This window comes from Garra rufa, chromosome 20 (genome assembly GCF_049309525.1).
Source record: "Garra rufa chromosome 20, GarRuf1.0, whole genome shotgun sequence".
NCBI classification, from domain to species: domain Eukaryota; kingdom Metazoa; phylum Chordata; class Actinopteri; order Cypriniformes; family Cyprinidae; genus Garra; species Garra rufa.
This window is the reverse complement of record NC_133380.1, coordinates 35,691,859-35,716,835: the sequence shown is the minus strand read 5'-3', so window position 1 is coordinate 35,716,835 and position 24,977 is coordinate 35,691,859. Positions and strand designations below refer to the sequence as shown.

General features: G+C 36.2%; 2 protein-coding genes across 2 annotated transcripts; both read left to right on the top strand.

Moving 5' to 3' along the window:
- Nucleotides 1-907: 907 nt before the first annotated feature.
- Nucleotides 908-15,701, top strand: sgta (small glutamine rich tetratricopeptide repeat co-chaperone alpha). The gene is made up of 12 exons (XM_073825936.1): nucleotides 908-971; nucleotides 1,534-1,679; nucleotides 1,761-1,864; nucleotides 1,955-2,036; nucleotides 2,117-2,216; nucleotides 2,351-2,455; nucleotides 3,631-3,772; nucleotides 3,861-3,923; nucleotides 4,002-4,039; nucleotides 11,517-11,723; nucleotides 11,837-11,959; nucleotides 15,098-15,701. The coding sequence occupies exons 2-11, from the start codon at nucleotides 1,580-1,582 to the stop codon at nucleotides 11,946-11,948; spliced, it is 1,053 nt and encodes a 350-aa protein (XP_073682037.1). The 5' UTR covers nucleotides 908-971; nucleotides 1,534-1,579; the 3' UTR covers nucleotides 11,949-11,959; nucleotides 15,098-15,701.
- Nucleotides 15,702-15,819: 118 nt separating this feature from the next.
- Nucleotides 15,820-24,614, top strand: LOC141293932 (zinc transporter ZIP3-like). Its single transcript, XM_073826002.1, has 3 exons — nucleotides 15,820-15,956; nucleotides 16,490-16,800; nucleotides 18,964-24,614. The coding sequence occupies exons 2-3, from the start codon at nucleotides 16,594-16,596 to the stop codon at nucleotides 19,699-19,701; spliced, it is 945 nt and encodes a 314-aa protein (XP_073682103.1). The 5' UTR covers nucleotides 15,820-15,956; nucleotides 16,490-16,593; the 3' UTR covers nucleotides 19,702-24,614.
- The last annotated feature ends 363 nt before the right edge of the window (nucleotides 24,615-24,977 follow it).

Below are 24,977 nucleotides of genomic sequence, written 5' to 3'. Positions count from 1 at the left end.
ATGTTGATGTGTCTGCATTTAATCATTTCAGCGGGCTTAAATACATCACCCTTTACAGCAGATTTAGTTCGCAAACAACTGACAATTGCAATAATTAATCCTAAAACTCGACATTATATCTTACTTTTCGCAGCATCAGTCGCGCGCGCTCACAATCTCCCGGTTCTTATTTGTGAATTCAGATGACTGGAGACTCGCTCTAAACGGCTCATTTGAATCAGTGAGTTTGAACAGCTGCAATTGGATCAGTCCAATTCGTGAATGAATCGCTTGTGGCGATTTGCGAACCGATTGAAAAGAATCAGTTTGTTCATTAATCAGACACTGCTTCTGCGTCTCGGAGCACGTAATATATTATAAGGAGTAACGACATGTTTTATTAAATGTAGTGGAGTAAAAAGTACGATATTATGCTTTGGAATGTAGTGAAGTAAAAGTAAAAGTTACTCAAAATAAAACTACTCCAGTAAAGTACAGATACTTGGAAAATGTACTTAAGTACAGTAACGAATTACAACTACTTCGTTACTGTCCACCACTGGTTGAGACTGAAAGAAAACACTGTTCTTCTTTAAAGGGAATCAGATATGACAAAAGGTTGAGAGAAAATTCAATAACTTCCTTCTTTACCACACACGTAAATAGTTAATCCAAAAACATTTCCTGATTGTTTAATCACTCCAATGCCACCCAAGATGTAACGTTATATGACATCCACAGACAAAGGGGCTTCACGCGATCCCAGCGTTTTTGTTAAAAAATAAAATAAATTGGCTGGGCAATGAACAATATCATTCAGAGATATGTTATTTTGAACTTAATGATTAAAAAAAAAATTGGGGTTATTAAAAATTGCAAGGATTTAGCGGTAACCCACTGTGTGGCGTCACGCGCGTTACGGCAGCCGTGCGCGCGCACGCACATGAATCGTCACACTCTACTGGCTAGAGATCTTTGAGAGGAGACAACTGGTGAGTGTGAATTAAACACACTTTCTAGATTCTGTGGAACCAAATAACATCCTGAATGATTTTAGAGTAAAGCCGTGAATGACGACTAGCTCGCTTTTAATCCTCATTAAATCCTCCTTAGTATTTTCGTTAAATCACATGAGCGAACTGAAGCTAATGCTAACAGAATTTGCACTCACGTTGCAAACCAATGGAAACTCTTAGCCTGAGCTAACAGCTAGTTTGTGCTAGAATGTTCCATCTCTCATTATAACTTTGTTTTGACTCAATGAACATATTCATGCGTTATCATATTGTTACATATCTAAAGGTAACGCAAGTTCATTTGTAACAGTCTTAGGTTGGTTGCTATTTCGCGTTTAAATCATTTGTACTGAGTTGCTAACTGTGGACGTTTAGTGAGAGTATTAAATCCAGAACAGTAAAAACTTTAAATATACTGTAACATTGAAAAATTGTTTAATCAAGCTGATGTGTCTCTGATTTACAAAGCATTATTATACTGTTATGTTTGTATAATGTTGTATCTTGTAATAATAACACTTATATCTCTGTCTCATAGGTTTCCTTAACATATTTATTTGGTGAGGTTTAAGCCTCAAGACAGAATGGCAGACACAAAGCGTCTCGCATTCTCCATCATCCAGTTTCTCCACGATCAGCTGTCCTCTGGGAGTCTGTCGTCAGATGCTCAAGAAAGCTTAGAAGGTAAAACCTTAGTACTAAAATCAGTTCTGGACACTGTTATGCAATTGGTTGGTAAATCCTAATTTCTTGATTTGTCTTTAGTCGCCATCCAGTGCCTGGAGACAGCGTTTGGCGTCTCTGTAGAGGACCAGAGCTTAGCAGTCAGTCAGTCTCTGCCAGAGATATTTGCCTCCGCAGCTAAACCGGTAAAAGCTGTTCTTGGGTGTCATCTACAACATTTTGATATGTTTATTAATAACATTGAATAGACTGAAGACATTGTTAATATGTCGCAGATACCTCAAGATAAGACCAATTCATCCAGTGATTCACCATCAGAGGAGCAGTTAGCAGAGGCAGAGCGTCTTAAAACAGACGGTAAGACCGTGACACCTTTACCGTTTCAGGATGCTTCATATGGTCTTCTCACTCAAAGTGTTGCATGTATGTACCTACAGGCAACGATCAGATGAAGGTAGAGAACTTTAGTGCAGCCGTTGAGTTCTACTCTAAAGCCATCCAGCTTAATCCTCAAAATGCTGTCTACTATTGCAACAGGTACTTGCGCATTTTCATTCATTCCAAAAAATATGTGTAGTGCTGTAGTATTTGCATTATTCGAGAATGACTCTAAAAAACATTTTATATGTTTTGATTTAATTTTAACTTTAATTTAACTTTTTTTTTTTTAGAGCTGCAGCTTACAGCAAATTGGGGAACTATGCTGGAGCTGTTCAAGACTGTGAATGCGCCATTGGAATCGATCCAAACTACAGTAAAGCATATGGACGGATGGGGTAATTTTAACATTTTTCTGTCTAAAGTTAAAAATGTACAGCACAATTTTAACAGTACTGATTCATATCTATCAACGTTCAGTTCTTTGCACTTGAAATACCTAAAAAGTCTTAAGTTTACTTTTTTAAATTTAATATCATACAGAGAAAAGCTATAATCATGATACAGTCTAATATGATAATTAAACTTCCAAAGGTAATGAATCAACTAAATAAATGCAAGCACTGCTTCAAAGTCAAAATGCAGTCTTGCTGCACAAAGCGCAAGCCTCAAGAACATTCATTGAGTTTTAATTATTTATTGGTAATAAGATTTTAGCAATTTAGGTTTTGGCTTATGGTCTTTAAATTGTAATATGTTGTAGATTGTTGTAAAAATGCATATAGTATGTCAACTCTTCTAATGAACAGATGGAGTTGAGTAAAGCATAGACATTTCAAAATAGTGGATATCAGGCTTATAATGCATTTTCTAGTTATTATTGGAATTTTGGTTGCTTTCAAACTTTATCTAACAATTAATTTTAGGTCGTTGTTGAATATTTTCTACAGCCTGTTTAAGTAAAAGATTATGAGATGCATGTTCTGAACAGACATACTGTATTAATATGATTAAAAAGGTTGTAAAAGCCTTAGTGGGATAGTTCACCCAAAAAATAAAAAAATTGTTGTTCCAAACTCGTAAGACCTTTGTTCATCCTTGGAACACAAGTTTAGATATTTTGATGAAATCTGAGAGTATGATGAAATCTGAATGCATGCCAGAGACTGACACTGAAGAGAAGAAAATTGATTAATAAATTTGGTATTTTTGTTTTCTTTGCACACAAACAGTATTCTCGTAGCTTCGTAAATTTAAGGTTTAACCACTGATGTCACATGGACTTAATAATATCCTTACTACCTTTCTGCGTCTTGAACGTTGTAGTACTGTAGCGGTCTATGCAGGGTCAGACAGCTCTTGGATTTAATCAAATATATCTTCATTTGTGTTCTGAAAATGAACGAAGGTTGTTTGGAACAAGATGAGGATGAGTAATTAATCACAGAATTTTCATTTTTGGGTGAACTATTCCTTTAAATTTGATTTTAAAAACCTTGTAGAAACCCTGATTTTTAAAAATCAGACAGATTTTGATGTATTTACTTCATTTGTGTTCTCTCTTAAAAACAAGGCTTGCTCTTGCAAGTTTGAACAAATACTCAGAGGCTGTGAGTTACTACAAGAAAGCGCTGGAGCTGGACCCTGACAACGACACTTACAAAGCCAACCTGCAAATAGCAGAACAGAAGATGAAGGAGGCACAACCCAGCCCAGTGAGTCTAAAGAAACACCCTGATAAGAGTTTTTGTCTCTCTGGAAAACAAAGTATTGTGCTGAAGCTCATGTGTTTATCTTTTTTAGGCAGGGGGTTTGGGTGGAGTCGACCTGGCCGGTTTACTGAGTAATCCTGGTTTCATGAACATGGTCAGTAGAAATACATCTTACATGCTCATCATTAATGCTTACTTATGCTCATCACTAACTCACTGTCACTCTCTTTAGGCATCTAATTTAATGAACAACCCACAAGTGCAACAACTGTGAGTAGACACAACCTAAGCACAGCATTTATTGTACACCTAATACAGACTATACATAAAGTCATGATGAATTTATATGAAAGCTCTAATCTTGTCATGTAATGTAACCATCAAGAAATATGGTGGGTCATTTCAAAAGTGATTGCAAATGTAGTTTTTACGTTTTTGAGCTAAAGAATGGGGCAGAGATGATTGGGGCTTGGGCCAAAAATGATAAACCAAATTAAAGAAAATAAATTTAGTTTTGATGAGTTTTTATGTAGCTTCTGTATCCCCTCTGCAGTGGAAAGATAACTTTTGTTGCTACTTGTTTATTTTTAATTGGTAATAAAGTGTCTTGTTATTGATCAAATTTAAGAATTTGACATTTAATTGATTTGTTAGTAAGGTTAAGAAATAAAATGGACCTTTATAAAGGTAGAAAGGCCCCAGAAGTCAATTTAAGGAGGAAGAGGTGAGAGAAGCTTTTTTTACTTAATCAAGTGAATGTCTTGTTTGAAAGGACAAACATATTTGAGAGAATTGTTGACCGACTTACACTGCCATTCAAAGGTTTGGATCAGTAAGACTTGTAATGTATATTAAATAAGTCTCTTATGCTCATCAAGGCTGCATTTATTTGATTATAAATACAAAAAAAAATGTAATATTGCAGAATGTTATTACAATATAAAATAATAGTTTCTATTTTAATATACTTTAAAATATAATTTATTCCTGGGATGCAAAGCTGAATTTGAATCAGCCTTTACTGCAGTCTTCAGTGTCACATGATCCTTCAAAAATCATTCTAATAATCTGATTTATTATTAGAATTATCAATGTTGGCTACAGTTGTGCTGCTTAATATTTGTTTTGGAACCTGTCATATTTTTCCAGGTTTCTTTGGATAAAAAGTTCAAAAACAGCATTTTTTTTTTTTACAATACAAATCTTTTCTAACAATACAAGTCTTTGCTATAACTTTATCAATTTAACACATCCTTGCTAAATAATTTTTTTTTCAAACCCCAAACTTTTGAACGGTTGTGTATATTGTTAAAAATAATTTCTATTTTAAATAAATGCTGCTTTTTTAACGTTTTATTCATTGAAGAATCCTGAAAAAAGTATCACAGGTTCCAAAAAAATTTAAGCAGCACAACTGTTTCCAACATTGATAATTCAGCATATTAGAATGATTTCTGAAGGATCATGTGACACTGACGACTGGAGTAATGATGCTGAAAATTCAGCTTTGATCACAGAAATAAATTAGATTTTAATGTATATTAAAAAAGAAAAATGTTATTATATATTATAATAATATTTCACAATATTATTTTTTTCTGTATTTTTAATCAAATATATGCAGCCTTGATAAGCATAAGAACTTCCCTAAAAAACAAAATCTTACTGATCTCAAACTTTTGAACAGCAGTGAGTGTTTTTTCTTTTTTTCAGGGTGTCCGCGGGGTTGTAAAAGGTAGTAAATGAAATTAGCCAAAATTAAAGGCATTAAAAAGTATTAAAAGGTAATAAACGTCATCTGAGGATGTATTACATTTTCGAGCCCAATTTTTTTTTTGTAGATAAATTTTCAATTTGTGTTAAGTGCAGGTCTTTCTTCAAAAATTTGCATGGATGTATTCATATGTTGAGAGTAGGACCTGAGCGATATCATATGAAGTGGTGTTCGTTCGCGCGCGCTGAAACAAACTGGGTACCCGGCTGGCTTGCTGCCAAACATGTAGGCGAGCTCACTTCCGTTCAAATCGCATATGGAATATAATAGCCACCAAGCTAGGATGCGCGGACGTAGCGAGCAGCTTCCCATATCAAAAGACACTTAATTATAATTTTAAGAGGTCTTGCATTGAAAGGTGCCGTTATAGGCACTGCGTCCGAAATCGCATACTTCCCTACTATATAGAACGCGAAAAAACAGTATGTGAGGCCACTAATAGGGCTGCACGATATTGGGAAAATATGCGATATGCGTGTTGAATATTGCGATAACGATATTTCTTGCGATATCTCCCTAGAAAAATGTTTTTTTTTAAATGATGATGATTATTATTATTATCAGTTTTTTTAAATCATTTATATATGTAATGATCATACTAAAATAAACAGGTAATGAGATATTCATCTGTCATCCGAATTAAATGTAATTCAGCCTATAAAAAAAAGTCAATGAAGTTGTAAAAATTTTGACTTTAAAACACTTTGAATGTCTTAAAACCTCGGCAGATATTCTGACATTACTTTATTTACATGTAACATGTACACTCAAAAGCATCTTTTAAACAAAATGTTTCCCTTTTTTACCTTTTTTTTTATAAAAATAAATATTATTACACAAAAAAAAAATACTATTCAACTTCAAAAAGGTAGGAGCATCAACAACAACAAAAAAAAGAGGAGCACCCAGTTTCTTTTTAGTAATGCACCGATCTTGATTCTTCATGGCTGATTTTGATTGCCAAGCAAATCAAATGGGCTGATTCTGAAAGCCTTTTAATATATTTATTTGATGCCCAAAGCAAGGGACAAGAATGAATAAAAAAAAAAAAAGAGTACATGAACAAAATGTTTATTTTCTCTATTATAGGTACAGCCATTTAATTTAGAAACAACCACTGCATTTTTGAACAATATACAGAATAAATAAGATAAAAAAAATAAAGAGTTCTTTATTATGCAGTCATAATCAAAGTAGGCTACTCTTTCAATATTCAAAGTGCAAATAGAGACCGAATTTTTTAAGTATGATACAGAGTTATAGACAACTTATTACAGCCCACATACTAATAACAGCCTAGATATTTTATGTAGCCTAATTTGCGCACATTGGGCAGTCGCTCTCTAAACATGGGGTATTAAAATTGCTTTTGAATGCTGGTGCGCCTTTTACTTTTGCTTTCGTTTTAACGACCGCGCAAAACTCTCGGCGGTGCTGAGCGTCCATTCTACAAGACATTACTTTAACAAAACCATTTGAAAGTCGGAGGACACAAACAGGACTTTGAAAAGCGTGTCCTCAGTAGGGGTGTAAATATTAATCGATTCGTATCGATGCATCGATTATGCAGCCGCCGATTCAATGCATCGATTCGTCCGCAAGAATATCGATTAATGTGTTTATTTTGCCGCCTGTTTGTTCACTTGTCTATTTTTAGAATCCGTTCCGACCTTTCTTTTACTGTCTATGGCTCCGATGTATTAAGCGCACTACCTACTCCTAAGCTGCGGGTGGCACTAACCTCACTGTCTTCTTCTTCACACGCTTTACTTTCGTTTCACACAGTAGGGCTGGGCAATATATCGAACGATATTGTGAGGCGCGTTTAGTCAATGAAGCCGGTGCTTTGATTAGTAGTAAATCTCCATCACGTGCGTTCCGCTCAAGTTCCGCTGGAGCGGCAATTGATACGTAAATCTCTGACAAGCTACGCCATATCGCGCTAAATATCGAATGCGATATTAAGCTCGATATGGCGTAGCTTGTCAGAGATTTACGTCTCTGTGTATCAATTGCCGCTCCAGCGGAACCTGAGCGGAACGCACGTGATGGAGATTTACTACTAATCAAAGCACCGGCTTCATTGACTAAACGCGCCTCACAATATCGCCCATATATTGCCCAGTCCTAGTTCACAGACCTCACGTTGTTGTCTGACTTTCAAGAGCGATGATTTTGAACTGATTTTGTGGAGTAGTATTCTATTTGCAGTTCATCTACTGCAGAGGATGTGTGACCATTACCTCTTAATAAGATGCAAATTGTATTTTCAAAATGTAACCAATTTTGTATGAAAGAAACTTTTTTAAAACGATGAATAGGCTAATTGGCAATAGTAGACCTGCACCATAAGGTTTTTTTTTTTCTTATTACAATTTATCTGATTGCACTTTGTAGATGCAATAACTTATATTTGCTGTTCTATTTGCAGTGCATTGAGCACAACTGCTTTAGTGGAACATACACATTATGTGAATAGAATACTGTTTCTGTATTCTCAATAAAAGGCAAATTATTTAAAATTTTTGTTGATTTATTTGAAACTTAATAGATATCATGTAAAAATATCTAATATTGAATCGAATCGGATCGAATCGCATCGTATCACAGGGAATTCTGAAGTATCGAAAATAATCGAATCGTTGGCTTAAGAAATCGGTATCGTATCGAATCGTCTTGAAGGCTCCGATTTACACCCCTAGTCCTCAGTGGAAATTACGGCCCTGTGTGAGTGGAACTCGGCCGCTGAGAGGAACAAAGAAAAGAAAAAAAAAACGTCCGGTTACTAGTTCAGCGGAGCGCAGTGTCAGTGACAGAGTGATTGACAGCTAATATCTCAAATCTTCATTAAAGATAATAATATAAAGATTAATTTTAAATGGTTATGTAATGTTGGAGAGAATGTCGAACCTGTCCCTGCATCAGCTCACAGCAGTCTGTGCAGTAGTTACAGTATGTTAGCGAAAGTTTTGTAAAGAAATGAAACTAAGTCACACCACAACAATTTCTTGCACTGGCACAGATGCTCCCTAATATAATTTGAGGTCACGCAGATTCAATTTTGGGATCTTATGCGACCAAAACGGTTGCAATTGTGAGCCATGTATATTTCAGACTTACAGTTCTTTTTAGGCACAAGTTCATCGCTGCTGTCATTTTCTCCCTTCATACCCCTGCCGTATTTATTTTTCATTCTGTGCTCTGAGCCACCAGGTTCACCTATTCGCCCAGTCTAGCCAATAGCATTATAGCATCTACTTGGGAGGCGGATATAAAGATAGTTAATCTGTTTGGTCAAATAAGGACAACCTTTGCATGCAACGCACAAATGTTTAGCACATAAATTAAATGTCATTTATCGCAACTCTCTGCGATACCAATATCGCGTACACTGTTATCGCAATAACGATATTTTTTCGATATATCGTGCAGCCCTAGCGAGTAGTATGTCCGAATTCATAGTATTCGAAATACAGTAGGCGAGAAGTACCCGGATGACCTACTGCTTCTGCCCGAATTCTGCAGTACGCATACCATGGACACTTCACGCAGCGGATGTAGTACGTCCGAATTCCATTCATATTACCCATATTCATACTATATAGAACGTACTGTTTTAACGGTCATGAAGTACGTTTGAATTTAAATGTAGTACCTACTGAAGCAGTATGCGATTTCGGACGCAGCAATAGACTTTTATTTTATTGTTGTGAACCGGATTTGCCTCCCCGTTAACTTCAAAAAACGGCGTGCAGCACCGATAGCTTCTTGAGCCGAAATATCAACATGTACAGTAAGCAGCGCCATTGCGCTCCCTTTTTCGAGTCCCAGCTCGCAGACCTGTCCCGATCCCGTCCCTCGCTCTCTCTCTTCCACTTTGCTTTCTGTCTAAATACTGTCCTATCAAATAAAAAGAATAAAATCAAAAAAAGAAAAGAGCCAGCTTCCTTTTCTATTGACATTTCTGCTCCACACATAGGCTACTGTTGCAGCTGTTGTTATAGCAACAAAAAGAGGCCCTCTGCTGCAACGCTTCCAGATTTTTTTGTAACTAAAAAAAACGCCCTTGTCAACTTTTTCTTATCAAAAAAGACGCCAAGTGTGAACACGGCCTTAATGCTGCTTTGCTTAAAGCCGTTACTAGGGAAACCGTAATATTTCAGCGCTCTTAAAGCGCTCCCTCGTGACAGAGAATTAATTTGCACGTCCAAATTTTCAGCTGTTTTTAGTCAGATTATTGTAAATATTGACCAATGTTTTTATGCAGTAAACAAAATAGTTGTAAATGTGAAAGAAGTTAATGTGCTTTCTAAAAATCTTAACAATTATTAATAAATATAATACATTACATGCTTGATTCATCCCTTTTAATGGAATAAAGGCTGAAATGTCATTGTATAAGATTTTTTTGCTTTTTTTAAAACCTGTATCTGAATTGTAAATCACGTAATGTTATGGCTTAATATGTTACTGTACATCGTCCAACCAAAATCATACTGTTCATTTAACTTGTGCAGCTCTTAAAAAAGGTAATAAATTGTCTTAAATTGATATTTACAAATTCTGCAGATACACTGTAAATAGTGAAATCAAATTCATTCATTGATATTTGATAATATTTGTGTATTTAAAATATTTTTGATTGACATTTAGACTATATATATATATTTGGGCTAGTTAAAATAATTTTCGGGCTACACAAATCTGAAGAGTACATGCCTGAAGGGCTACCAGAGATTTTGAAATTTTGCAAGCCCTGAAGTCATGCTGTTTCAGAATTGCTCAGTAAGTTGCATAAGTTCGTTTGCTCTTTATTTGTCAACTGTAATATTGGTCAACATAGGCCCAAATTTACAGGCAGTGAAATCTGTCACATACTTATATAATTACAGTGTAAAGTTGCACTTTATTATTATTTGGTTGCTTCCTCTTTTTATTTTTCAAGGCCCAAATTGAACCACTTGAAAATTTGGTTCAAATTTTGATGCGTAGCTGTTCATTCAAATATCCAACATTGTTATGCAATTTTTACTTTTTGACATTGATTAAAAAATATGGACAAAAGCCCATTGTGACATCTTGATTAATCCCTCTGCTTTACTTAAATGTATCAGCCTAATTTATTTTAATAACACCTGTGCTTACCTTACGACCACACCTTTTTTTAGATTGCTCACACATCAGGCTTACTGACTAATGATCTAGGAAGAAGATGTCTCCTTACTCTTCTGTCTTCGTTTCTGTTCTCATATCTTTGGGCAATTTTTTAGTCCAGTGTTGATGTTAAGTTATAATGACCTTGTGACATTGTGATGCAATATGTTATTCCATTTGGAAAGATATTTAATTTACGCCACTACAGTTGCAGCTCTAAGTTGCGCTGGTATAAAAAATTTTTTGAAGGTATTAAAAAGGTAGTAAAAGGTATTAAATTCAATTTAAGAAGTTCTGTATATACCCTGTTTTTTGGATCATGTAACTTTGCTAATCACACCACATGATATTATTTTTAAAGGGCAAAGATTTTTTTAAAGAATTAATCATAAAATAATCATAAATATTTAATAAGGCCTTCTATTTCAAGTTGCACTGCAAATGGCAATTCTGGGCCAAAAAGGAAAATTCAGTATGCACTTGGATGAAAGTTGAAATTAAAATACATTGTGTAATAATCAAATAATCAATCATATGTATTTAATAATTTACACTTAAATAAAAAAAAAACTGCATCGTACAAACGTGTACATTGCACAAGTTTTATGTCAAGAAACGGCAATTAAATCTCACTGTCTCGAGCAATGATTATGCCCCTCCTAAACTATTTCACAAATATTGTTGTTTGCAGAAATGTCAGCGCATCACTGTATTTTTTCCTTCTTAAATATTTCAGGACAGTTTCTACCAACTTAACATTATGACTTTAATTTGTGTTATCAGCAGTTATTTATATCATCTGTTTCTGTACCCATGTAGGATGTCAGGTATGATGTCTGGGGCTTACGGTCCTATGGGGGGAGCCACCTCACCAGGAGCAACAGCTGGAGCTGGAGCTGGAGCTGGAGCAGCAGGAGCAGCAGCAGCAGCAGCAGCAGCAGCAGCAGCAGCTGGTGCAGGTGTAGGTGCAGGTGCAGGTGCAGGTGTTGGTGGCGGTGCCAATGACCTCTCTGGCCTCATACAGGCGTAAGTTTCAATATTACTATCCTGTGATTTCCATAGATTTCCACTTCCTAACTGAAAGCTCAAGGTTGTATTTAATGGAGCTGAACTAGTGTTTTTTTTCTGTCATGTGACAGTGGTCAGCAGTTTGCACAGCAAATGCAGCAGCAGAACCCTGAGCTTATTGAGCAGCTGAGAAGTCAAATGCGCAGTCGACCTCCCAGTAGTGCTGGCAACGATGAACACTGACACTCCCAATGGTAACACACTTTACTCAGTTAAAGTATTCATGTGAGCTAATCGACATTAAAAAGACTGGAGAAGTTAGGGTTAATTCACTTCCAGAATTTCCTGATAATTTACTCACCCCTGTGTCATCTAATATGTTCATGTCTTTCTTTCTTCAGTCAAGACTAAATTAAAGGGAACCACAGGTGTTAAGACTTGTATCGATTAATGATGTTTCTTAGCAAAATATGTAGTAGAAAACCCATGAAAGACTTATAATATTTTAAAAAATCCTTATCGTTTTATGTATATTTTGGACTATGGGGGGTGCCATTAATTTGATGTCAAATGGTTGCACTAGGTGAGCTACTGGTGCTACCTGTTATTATTTTTACCGCAACACAACACGAAAAATAAGTAACGATACGATGCTACATTGTGCGGCCTTTGGTTGTAATTTTAGGTCGAAAGGCAGCAAGAGTAGCAATGTAAGTCTTCACTGCTTTCCTAGCGATAAAAAGAGGAGAAAATAATGCGAAGATGCTTGTGGACTAATAAAACTTACTTAAAGGTGCCATAGAATAGAAAACTGTATTTACCTTGGTATAGTTGAATAATAACAGTTCAGTACATGGACATGACATACCATGAGTCTCAAAGACCACCATTTCCTCCTCCTTATATAATTCTGGTGTTTTCAAAAGACCACTGAAAAATAGGTCAATTCCAACTTAACACAGACTATTACGCAATAGTCACGATTGTTAATAGTTACGCCCCCAAAATTTGCATAGCCCAATCATCAGTAACGTCAGTACATCAGTAAAATAAGGTGAGCCACTGAAGGGACATGGTTAGCTTAATGTTAGCGGTAGCCTGTTACATTGCAGTACATACGATTTCACTTACGACATAAACAGAGTAATGAGAGATGACTGCGCTGATGAGGGCGAATGATTTACAGATCCTGAGCATCACTAACAAGTATCTAAACTTGTGTGGTAAGTGCTTGTGTCGCTGCAGTATAACGTTACACAGAGCACATGCGATCACAATAGTGAGAGTAAAATGTCGCGGATTCAAACGGCAGATTCAACAAACCGCATATTAAAAGCGGCTAGAGCTCCTTAATTAAATATATATTTCCTCCATGTGCCAGCTATTGAGATGAGCAGCTCGGTGAAACAGCCAATCAGAGCAAAGCTCATCATTAATATTCACGAACGTTCCAAATAAGGCAATAACAGACCATTTCATTCTAGGGACAAATCCTAGGGTTTTAAATGGACTTGTAAAACCATTTCTGGAGCTTTTTTGCCCTTTCCTATTCCATACACCTTATATGTAGATATCAGAGATCGATTTAAAATATTGTTTCAATGCATTCTATGGCACCTTTAAGACCCGCGTCTTTGTTCTCTCCACTTCAGCCCTGATGCCTTTGAGGCTTTTAGTAGACCACAGCTACTCAAAGAGCTTATAAACGGCAGAGATGCCATCCTGGCAGGATGTAAACATGTTGATGCTTGTCATGACGCCGCAGCCACTGAACTCAGCTCTGGTCATTGTATCAGCATTTTATTTTAAAGTTGCGGTAGAAATAGCAACAGATAGTGCCAGTAGCTCACTGAGTGCAACTATTTGACCTCATTGAAATAATGGCGCCTCCCATAGTTCAAAATATGTATACATAAGTGGACGTAAGTCTTCTATGGGTTTTCTACAACATATTTCAGTAAGGGACATCATTTACGTTATATTAAGCCATACAAGTCTTAATACCCAGGGTTCCCTTTAAGGTTTTTGAAGAAAACATTCCAGGATTTTTCTCCATATAGTGACCTTAAATGGTAATCAAAGATTTGAAGGTCCAAATTGCAAATTTAACGCAGCTTCAAAGGGCGCTACGTGATCTCAGCCGAGGAATAAGAGTCTTATCTAGCTAAATGACTGGTAATTTTCTAAAAAAAAAAAATAACTTTATATAAAGGAAGTCAAAGCCTTTTACAAAAAAAGGTCAAACTACAATGTAGGACAATTTTAAAGTTAGAGGAGAAAATGAGATGGAGTTATTCAAAATACACGGGTGGAGAACTAGCGCATGATTATATTTTTTCAACAAGATAATGCAATGCACATCACAGAGCTAGTGTGAGATGAGCCTTCATGGTTAAAGTCATAGACTGTAAAAAAAGATGGACGACGCGTCTCCGCTTCATTCCACTATAGAAAAGTGAAGCCAATACATCTAAATATGGCCGCTGCCGTCTTGGGGGAAATTACGTCATTTGGAGCCAGATTCTGCGCAGTAGAGATTCGTTTGGAGCCAGAGTCTGCGCAGTAGTGTTGTGAGGCGGAGCCGCGGTATCAAAATCCCGCCCAAACTCCCGCAGACCCAATCGCACGATCACAATCATGACACCTCACCCCGTTTTTATAGCATTAAATAACTACCTAAAAGTGAACTTATTAGAAAAACGAACACCTGAACATGAATCAGCATCATAAGAACTACCTCACACGATGGAAACCATCTTTGGAAAAAAATTATTTGAAGTGTAATTTGATTATTTATTTTCGCTCACATTAGATTACATAGAGAGGGCAGGGTTTATGACCTATACTGCAGCCAGCCACCGGGGAGCGATTGAAATGTTTTGGCTTCACTTTTCAGGACTTGTACGGCACACTTGGTTAAAGTATATACATTTAATATTTTTTTTTACTAAATAAGATCCTTATTCCTCAACTGGGATTGTGTAGAGCACTTTGAAGTTGCACTGAAACCGCTATTTGGACCTCCAACCTGTTGGCTCCCATTAAAGTTCACTATATGGGGAAAAATCCTGGAATGTTTTTCTCAAAAACCTCAATTTCTTTTTGACTGAAGAAAGACAGACATTACCATCTTGGATGACATGGGGGTGAGTAAACTATCAGAAAAACTTTCTGGACTTGAAATAATCTGGTCAGTTTAGAGATTTTGGACTATTTGGCTTTATATAATGTGTTATTTCAGAGAAGTGCAAGAGTGGAAGGAAAACATCCAAAATACACTTAAGTGTTTATTTTGTTGCACATTATCCATTTGAATCTGTAGATTTCAATTGTTTTTCAATTGTATGTTTTCTCCAGACTGAACTTAACATTACTTCTCTCATTTTGTGCAGAGTTTATCTCTTGACCTGGTGGACCTTTGGAAGATGGGCTACGTTTTTTATTCTTTAAGATATACCTTGTTCCTCCAACTCCCGGGACGAGACCGAGTTTATTCATAAAAACTGCATGAGTTCCCACTGCCCCCCATTGCCCAACCAGTTGGAAGAGGTCATCAGTGCACATGTACACATCATATTTGCGGCACTGGGCTCAAACAAATGTCTAATCAAATGAAGTATCACGCTGGGTTAACACTATATTCCTGAGTAATAATCCATGTTACTGGACCGTGATTAATGAATCGCTGCTACGTGGACATAATGCAGATTTGCTGTAACACCTCAGTGATTCACCTGTCCAATGACAAGTCTCTGTCTGAACTGAAAGGGGTTAACAAGGAACATGTGCAAACTCAACATTGACAATTAAATGTCAGATCTCAAATAGGACTTGTGTTTTTGCAGCTGAACTTTCATGTTTCACAACCACTTATCATGCTTGCAACCAATGAGATTTGTCTAAAGTACCATTACTTAACATAAATATGATTTTTAATTTGTTCTGATCATTTTGGATTAAAGGAGATGGATGTTTTTGTCCATTTTGGAGAACTGATATATGTGTGATGGTGTATTTATAAGGACTTTATTCAGTAACGTGTCTCTCAACCTAGTGAACTGTTTATTAAACCGTTATTTGTGGCATGGCGTGGTAAACGAACTACTCCACGGATTTAACAAGTTTGACGTTCCAAACGCTGCTAGGTTGCTTGGCAACACAAACTAGTTAGTCAGCTCGCTAGGTATTGAGACGCAACCAGAGAGCAAGCGTTGCAGCCTTCAGCAGCAGGAAGTATTGGAACAAGCACGGGTAATACGCTTCATTTTCTGCCTAAGTATATGAAATATTATTGCTTTCGTTTTATCTGTTTGATAAAGCATCATAAAAGGCGTATTTAAACCAATAATACAGAATGAACACCTTGTATGTGCTTGCAGTATTTGTTAGCTTAGCATTTGAACTCAGAACTGCAGCAAACCGCTCCATCTTAAATAGGAATAGGTGAAACAACAGGCTTGCGCGTCTTAATATAACGTGTTTACGCGTTGACGTGTTTTTTTAGTAACTTACATGTATTTTACAAACGCTTTTTTCGAATGTGATAGCTAGCAGCTCACTTGAGTTAGCATGCTAATCTGTACACTGACCTCGCTCGTCACCTTAAAAACATAACGCCTCAGAAATTGTTTGTCAGGTGTAAAACTAACGTTACCGGACGTGAATGACAGTAGAGAGCAGTTGTCGCTCTTAAGTTGATTTGGCGTTGCTTAAATGATTGTTTCTTAAATATTAGTTATGATCATTAAAACACTGTGGACTGACGTTTGTAACATTTTTTGCAGGGATGCTATCCATGACCTGACCCTAGGAAGAGTGTCTTTGGCTTTAGTGTTTATTTCAGATACACATGCTTTTCTAAAGTGGGATCGCAGCCCATCTCCTCAGCATGGAGATAGCTGTCGCCAAAATCCTGTGCCTGCTGGGGGTGTTTGCCCTGATGTTAGGGGGCATCCTTATCCCTGTGCGGGTGATGCATATGGAGTATGATAAAATCACGAGGTACAGAAGAGTGGTTGCTTTAAGCAACTGTTTTGGAGGGGGTGTATTCCTGGCCACCTGCTTCAATGCCCTACTGCCAGCAGTTAGAGGAAAGGTATGTTATCATCAAGCATAACATTATTTTAATCACGTCAATGCCTGTATGTATGACTTACTTTCTTTCGTGGAACAAAATGAGACATTGTGAAGAATGTCTTAGTCACTTTTCCTTATGCAATTATAATTAATGAAATGCACCTTTTATGGCCTCTGAGGCATTTGTTATAGCTGTATACAATTGACTTGAATAGTTTTTAAAGCTTGTAAGCCACAGTACCAATTAATTGTAAGTGCATGGATAAAAATGACCAGATACAGTCTTTAAAATGTTTTTGTGCTCCACAGAAGAAATTAAGTCATATGGGTTTGAACAGTTAGTAAAAGGCAACAGAATTTTTGGTTGCATTTTAGGGCAACTACATGGGGGGTAGAGTTAGGTGTAGAAGTAGGTTCAGGGTTAGTATCTAGTTATAGTAATTATTATAATAAGTACATAGTACATACATGAGGAACAAGACTGTAAAATATAGTGCTACCGAATTTGTATTATTTTCAATATTGGCTGAAAGTCCAATTAAAAGTGAATACAAAAGTTAAAATAGAAAACACAGAAACACCCTAAAGTTTATACAAATAATTCATCTCTGACCAGTTAATTTTAAAATTGAGCGTAAAACTTGGCATTTAAATATCATCTTACAAAGACATATTGTTGCAAGATATTGACCACTGATTTTTTAATGTTTAGTTTTTAATTTTATGTACACTGCCATTCAATTCAATTCAATTGAAAATTGCTTTATTGGCACGACTGTAAAAAATACAATATTGCCAAAGCTTTGAGTATATGTAGAGGGACATAATAAGAATGAGAAGATCTAAATAATTTCAATAATTAAAAGTATTATAACAATTTAAACTTAATAATAATAATAACAACAAGATAGAAAAACAGTGTAACAAAATGAATGTTTGGGATCAGTACGTTTTTTTTTTTTTTTATGTTTTTAAAGAAGTCTTTTCTGCTCATCATGGCTGTGTTTATTTGATTAAAAATATAAAGAAAGCAGTAATACTGTGAAATATTGTTGCAATTTAAAGTAGTGCTTTTCTGTTTTAATATACTTGAAAATAGAATTCATTCCTGTGATGCAAAGTTAAATTTTTAGCATCATTTCTCCAGTTTTCAGTGTCACATGATGTCGGAAATCATTCTAAAATGCTGATTTATTATTAATGTTGGAAGCAGTTGTGCTGCCTAATTTCTTTTTTGGAACCTGTGATGACTTTTTCATAATACTTTGATGAATAAAATGTAAAAAGCATTTATTTGTAACAATATAAACTACTGTTCAGAGTTACTACTTTTATTCAGCAAGGATGTGTTAAATTGATATTTTGAATAAATGCTGTTCTTTTTAACTTTATATTAATCATAGAATCCTGAAAAAAAAAATCAGAGGCTCAAAAGAAATATTAAGCAGCACAACTGTTTTTCAACATTGATAATAAAGCAGCATATTAGAATGATTTTTGAAGGATCATGTGACACTTAAGACTAGAGTAATGATGCAAAAAATTCAGCTTTGCATTACAGAATAAATTATATTTTAATAATATATTAAAATAGAAAACTGTTATTTTAAATTGCATAAATAATTCATAATTTTCCTGAATTATTAATCAAATAAATGGAACTTTGATGAGCATAAGAAACCTTTTTTAAAAACCATTAAAAACCTTCCTGATCCCAAATGTTTTAAACGGTTGCTGTAAAGTAGCCTGCTGTACTGTTATAAAGATCATTATTTTACATTACAAGCAATCAGAATTTCATACTTTGTGTCAAATTGCATATTTTTGTGCAGTGTCTCTGAATAATAAAAAAAAATCTTTCTTGAGTATGAAATCCATATTCTCACTAGATCATACTATATGAGCCAAAAGTGTGATGTATCATAATACTAAACTTTTTCTTTTTTGAAGATTTATTTTAGATTTTGTTTTGAGGTTAAAGGTAGGAGCTGGTCCATTTAAAAATAGACCTTTGGTGCTATTTCATATGTGAGGTTTTACAGGGTTAAGGGTTGTATTTATCTGTTATACAAGCAAAGTCAGTTATACAACCAGTATTACCATCAGGAAGTTCACTGAGCTTTAAGGAATTAAATAACAGTTTACAGTTATAGACTCTGACTTCTTACCTTTTTGCTTTCAGGTTGACGACGTCCTGAAAACGCTACAAACCACCAGTCAGTACCCGCTGGCAGAGACAATGATGATGATTGGGTTTTTCCTCACAGTATTTGTGGAACAAGCCGTGCTCACTTTCCGCAAGGAGAAGCCCTCGTTTATCGACCTGGAGACGTTTAATGCAGGTGGCTCAACAGCGGGGAGCGACTCCGAGAATGATGCTCCATTCATCGCTCCTTCTCGAGGTTCCAGAGAACACCACTACCATTCCCATCATCACGGACACTTCAACCCCACTGAGCTGACACAAGCTGGGCCTTTGAGACTAGCTAGCCTTGTGGTAGCGCTATCAGCTCACTCTGTCTTTGAGGGTCTCGCTTTGGGCCTTCAGGAAGATGGGGCTAAGCTCGGAGCCCTATTCATTGGAGTGGCCATCCACGAGACGCTGGCAGCCGTGGCACTGGGGGTTAATATAGCCAAGGTGGGAGTCTCCTTACGGGATGCCTGTAAACTGGCCGTAACAGTGAGTCTAATGATTCCTCTGGGCATCGGGATTGGAATGGGTATTCAGACGGTCCAGCACTTGGCAGAAAGCATTTTATCTGTAGTGCTCCAGGGCCTGGCAGCCGGGACGTTCCTCTTCATTACGTTCTTTGAGATCCTCTCACGAGAGCTGGAGGATAAACACGACAGGCTACTGAAGGTGCTGTTTCTTGCACTGGGCTACAGTGTACTAGCAGGGCTAGTCTTCATCAAATGGTAAAAGGGATTGACCCTGGACCACAAAACCAGTCATAAGGGTCCATTTTTAGGGTCGGAGCACCGGTGGTGCAAGGACCCTATTGGAAGTGCTCAGTTGATTTTTCGTCTTCTCCAAAATAAATTGCATTTTTGAGGGCTAAAATATGCTTAAAAACTTTGCACACATGCCAAAAAGCCTCAATTCAGAAGTGGCAAAATGGCTCGATAGCGCCACCTATAAAAATTTCAGCAAAGTGCCCCTCGAGCTATGCTTCACATACATTTACAAAATTCGGTAGACACATGTAACACATCAATACCTACAGTACGAAGTCCGAAACCCAACAGGAAGTAAATTGCTCTGCAAATTCTGTCGTTTTTGCCATTTTAACAAAGAGATTTAACCAGATCAATACCAAATTTCGTGAGTGTAATCTTAAGCCCTTTGTGACATTAAATAGGGGTTATGCCCAACAGGCTTCCGTTTTCTGCTAAACAGGTCTCGTTGCTTCCGGTTCACGCGTTTTGCATATCCCTCTTTAAATATGAACATGATTTACTCAAGATTCATTCAAAGTAGACACTAAAAATGATCATAACCAATGTCCATCACATATGTGGATTGATATATAAAAGTTTTAAATTTTTATTCTTTTCACTAACATTTATATATAAATATCGAATGAAACGTCCACAATAAACAGCTGGCTTGTTTAACTGATTACCTTAAAAGTCCGTCGATATCGCCATTATTTATTACGGCTATTAACACGTTCTCCGACAAGCGGAAGCAATGAGACCTGTTTTCCGGGGTTGGTCAGGTGACGTTCGACATATAGCCTATTGTGAAGATCTTGAGTTTTCATTGAAGGTCGTGTCCGTGGCGACCTTGCAAACTTCGATGTTTTGCTAGTAAACAGGAAGTTGTTATAATTCAGGCATACAATGTCTTATCTGAACCAGTATTTACATGTTTGATAAGAGTCCTGTCCTGAACACATGCCCATACCCATATTCAGTTATAGTCATAGCGCCACCAGCTGGCAACAGGAAGTGGGATGTCTTATGCTTTAAGGAACTCCTCGTTGAGATTTAATGACGTCAACATTTATATTTGGTTAGTCTAATCTAAAGGCCTCTGTGATGTTAAATTGCGAACAGTTTTCGTTATTGGGAGTGTCAGTGGCGGCCTAACAAAGTTTGATGTTCCGCCATTGAAAAAGTTGTTGCAACACAGCCATACAAAGTCTGATCTGCCCCAAACTTCATAAGTTCGATAAGAGACCTGGTCTGAACACATCTATATTCTGTTATAGTCATAGCGCCACCTGCTGGCAACAGGAAATGACTTGTTTTACACTGACTTAAACATGCAATGTCCAATTTGCCCCAGACTTCACGTGTTTGGTAAGAGTCCTGGCCTGAAGACATCTACATGACAGTATGCAGTTATATTCATAGCACTACCAGTTGGGAGCAGGAAGTTTGGCATATATAAATGATTCTGACATATTCCTCCTATATTTACCACTTTAAATGCATATTGCACACCGTTTGCTGTTTTCCTAAAGTCACCGGGTGGCGGTAAGTCTGGGTGCAAGGGCCCTTTTCAATGCTGCTTGCAGCTTTAATCTGAAATTGAGATTTATACATCATCTGAAAGCTGAATAAATAAGCTTCCATTGATGTATGGTTTGTTAGGATAGGACAATATTTGGGCAAGATACAGCTATTTGAAAATCTGCAATCTGAGGGTGCAGAAAAATCAAAATATTAAGAAAATGACCTTTAAAGTTGTCCAAATTAAGTTCTTAGTAATGCATATTACTAATCAGAAATTAACTTTTGATATATTTACAGTAGGAAATTTACAAAATATCTTCATGTAACATGATCTTTAGTTAATATCCTAATGTTTTTTGGCATAAAAGAAAAGACTGGTTTTGTGGTCCAGGCTCACATTTTTAAAAAACTGTGCACTGCTCTTCTAGAGCACAATCTGTCAAACATAACCAACGGTTTCTGTAATCTACTGTAATTTTTTATATTTTATAGTGCAAGAGTTTTCAAACTTTTTGATGCCAGTGTCCCAAAAATATGATTATATATTATTTATATAATTTATATTTACAAAGCCAGCTGTAAAATATTAAGTATCATATTATTCAGACAAAATGTTTTTCTACAAAATTAAATAATAAGCTCTAATATTGTCACTGTACTAAGGCCAAAAATGATGTGTAAAATTATTAAATATTTGCTAAAATTGGTATTTATACATTTGACACACACTAGGGTTAGGACACAGACAGGGCTTAGACTAAGCCAGGATTAGGCCATAGTTCAATTAGGACATTTAAGTAATTTTTCTAAACGTGCTTAGGAAAAAAAAAAACATTGCTGGTGTGCATCTTGAGACAAAACAAAGGCACTGATATATTTTAAAACCAATCAGTGCAATTTTATTTCAGTTGAAACAGCTCAGACTTACACTTTAGTCTAGGACTAGGCTTAAGCCTTGACCGTGAAACCGGGGGCATATGTTTTGTTAATTATATAAACTTTTAAAATACAAGCAAGATGTATTTTTCATCCTTATTATTTAAAAAAGCTGCAACTATCATTTTGCTTAATCTCATGAATTCCATCTTTTAAAAACACAAAGAAATCAAACATCATCAGTATCATTTGGTAAATGTAAAAAAAAGTGTTTATTACCATCTTACACCGACACATTAAAGGGATAGTTCACCCAAAAATGAAAATTACCCCATGATTTACTCAACCTCAAGCCATCCTAGGTGTTTATGACTTTCTTCCTTCAGACAAATACAGTCAGAGTTATATTAAAAAAAATGTCCTGGCTCTTCCAAGCTTTATAATGGCAGTGAATGGCTGTTAAGTTTTTAGTCAAATAAAGTGCATCCATTTATCATAAAAAAGGCCTTCTGAAACAAATCGATGTGGTTGTGTGAACAAAAATATCCATATTGAAAACCATTTATTAACCATAACCTCTAGGTTCTGCTAACTGTCATACATGCGCTCACAAGAGAGTGGCATTCCAACAGATGATGTAGGACTTTTATCACCTTCCCGGAACTTTGTGGAGTACTTTTTATGATGGATGGATGCACTTTTTTTGGGTTTCAAAATCTACAACCCCCATTCACTTCTATTATAAAGCTTGAAAGAGCCAGGACATTTTTTAATACACGTACGATTCTGTTAGTCTGAAAGAAGAAAGTCATATACACCTAGGATGGCTTGAGAGTGAGTAAATCATGGGGTTATTTAGATTTTTTGGGTGAGCTATCCCTCCTTTAACTTTAACAACCCTTAAATTTCCGTCTGTCTCAAATCTTCTCTCTGATGAATTTCAGGTTGAGATTGTGTACAGTGTGTACCCAGTAGTTCCACTCCTATAGTTTGTACTCATCCTTTATGTAAATATCATGCATAGTCAATATTTACCAATATTACAATGACTGTTTTGAAGGATTTGCTTATAGATACTATTAGCTGAAAGCACATGTAGAATGTGAACGCGTTGAATGTCTTGGTGAGAACTTAAAGTTCTTAAAGTTCTGGTTTGTTTACATTAAATGAAGTGTAGTTGAGTGCACAGCATTCTGTCAAACTGCCAATTGTTTGAGTGTCTTGACAGAGCGGTTTAGCAGGGGGAAAATACAACCAAAACTGAGTCTCTATTTTGATTAGGAGTTGACAGACAGATAGTGTTTGGAAGCAGACCAGGGAGCTTTTTTGGTTTGGTGGTAACCTTCTGTCATATTATAGTTTTATGCTTACATTAAAGCTGTATTTGATCTGTTTTCTCGTGATTTTGGCTACCAGCCTCAGTTTGAGTGTGATGAGTATTTTGCCACGTAATAAGCAGCATGCCAAGCTTCACAAGTGAATTGTTAAATTGATCAATTCCACTTACAAGCTTATGTGGTGAGTTATGAAAATGTTGTATGGATATTGATACTGTCCAGGGTGAGCCTCAGGAAATGAACTCTAAACCTTATATTGGTTTGTATCTTTTTTTTTTTTCTTCTTATTTTAGTTTGACATTTTGGTGTCATTTACAGCTTTACAAACCTTTACGGTTATATTGCTTTAAGCCATATCTGGGAATTCTTAGTCTTTTCAGTGTTTAAGTATTTCTGGGCAGTTTCAAGAAATCAAGCAATGTGAAGAAATTAAGAAAAAATAGTCTTAAAGGATTGAAGGACTCCAGCAACCTGTGTTGCTTTAAGAGAGCAAGGATGTAGTTTTATTGGTTTCTTTCATTGATTTCTAATTATTTATCATTGGTAATGATATATTCTCAAGTAATTGATTCATTTATTGATCAGTAAGTTTGTATTTTAAATTATTTTTCTATTACTGCCTAATTTGTTGTGTGCCATGTTTTCTTTGCAGGCAAGTTAGAGATAAAAAATGTCTTGAAGGTTTTTAATGTCACTGGACGATGCTGTGAAGCTTTATTTTCGCATGGATATTGCTTTTGGTAATAACACTAATTGGATTTCTGCTGAGTAAGCATTGAAAGAAATGCAACTAAGATTATTCTGTTTTCTCCTGCTTTCTGCTCTATCCTGGCTTCCTCTGCCTCCTGAGAGAAGACTGTTAATACAGCTTTGGGTAGTAAAACACTGATTTTGGGTACTGGACAGAACTTGCTATTAACAGGTTTTGGGTACCAGACAAAAGTGATGATTTCTAATAGGATCTGGTGTCCAGGGTTGGATCCAGAATTTCTCAAGTTAAGATTTGTAGCCATTTCCTGTCTACTCTTTGACAAGTGTCGTCAATGAGATTTAGTATTTTGGTGTTGCAAAACTCTCCTTTTTGAAATGCATATTGGATTTGATGTAATTAATCAGCTTTAATTTTTGATTTAATAAAGTGATTATCTTGGTTGTGTGATTTGTGGGTTCTCTTCTTGACTGTCTGAGTAGTTCTAGCCTAGTTGGAAGTGTTTCAGATCAGCATGTAACCAGTCTGTTCCTTTGACCTGGAGTGTGCCACAAAGACCTAATTGGACGCACACAGGTTCTGACCTATCATACCTATTAACACTGACTGATTACACACCATTGTCACATGAAACTGCCTTTTGTCATGACAGGATTATGGCTGGATTGGATTACAGTGATATCCAAGGTTTCATTAACTAGCACACCATGTCCAGAAAACCTGGCCTTGTTTACAATAACACTTCAGTGCAAGATTTCCTAAATGAAATAGAATCAGTGTTAGTACTGACCTGAAAAAGATATTTCACACAAA

Excerpts from the sequence above, each read along its gene's own strand:
- sgta (XM_073825936.1), top strand. The coding sequence starts at position 1,580 with ATGGCAGACACAAAGCGTCTCGCATTCTCCATCATCCAGTTTCTCCAC. Across the intron at positions 2,456-3,630 it reads AAAGCATATGGACGGATGGG|GCTTGCTCTTGCAAGTTTGA; the intron begins GTAATTTTAACA and ends CTTAAAAACAAG. Across the intron at positions 3,924-4,001 it reads ATCCTGGTTTCATGAACATG|GCATCTAATTTAATGAACAA; the intron begins GTCAGTAGAAAT and ends CACTCTCTTTAG.
- LOC141293932 (XM_073826002.1), top strand. The coding sequence starts at position 16,594 with ATGGAGATAGCTGTCGCCAAAATCCTGTGCCTGCTGGGGGTGTTTGCC. Across the intron at positions 16,801-18,963 it reads TGCCAGCAGTTAGAGGAAAG|GTTGACGACGTCCTGAAAAC; the intron begins GTATGTTATCAT and ends TTTTGCTTTCAG.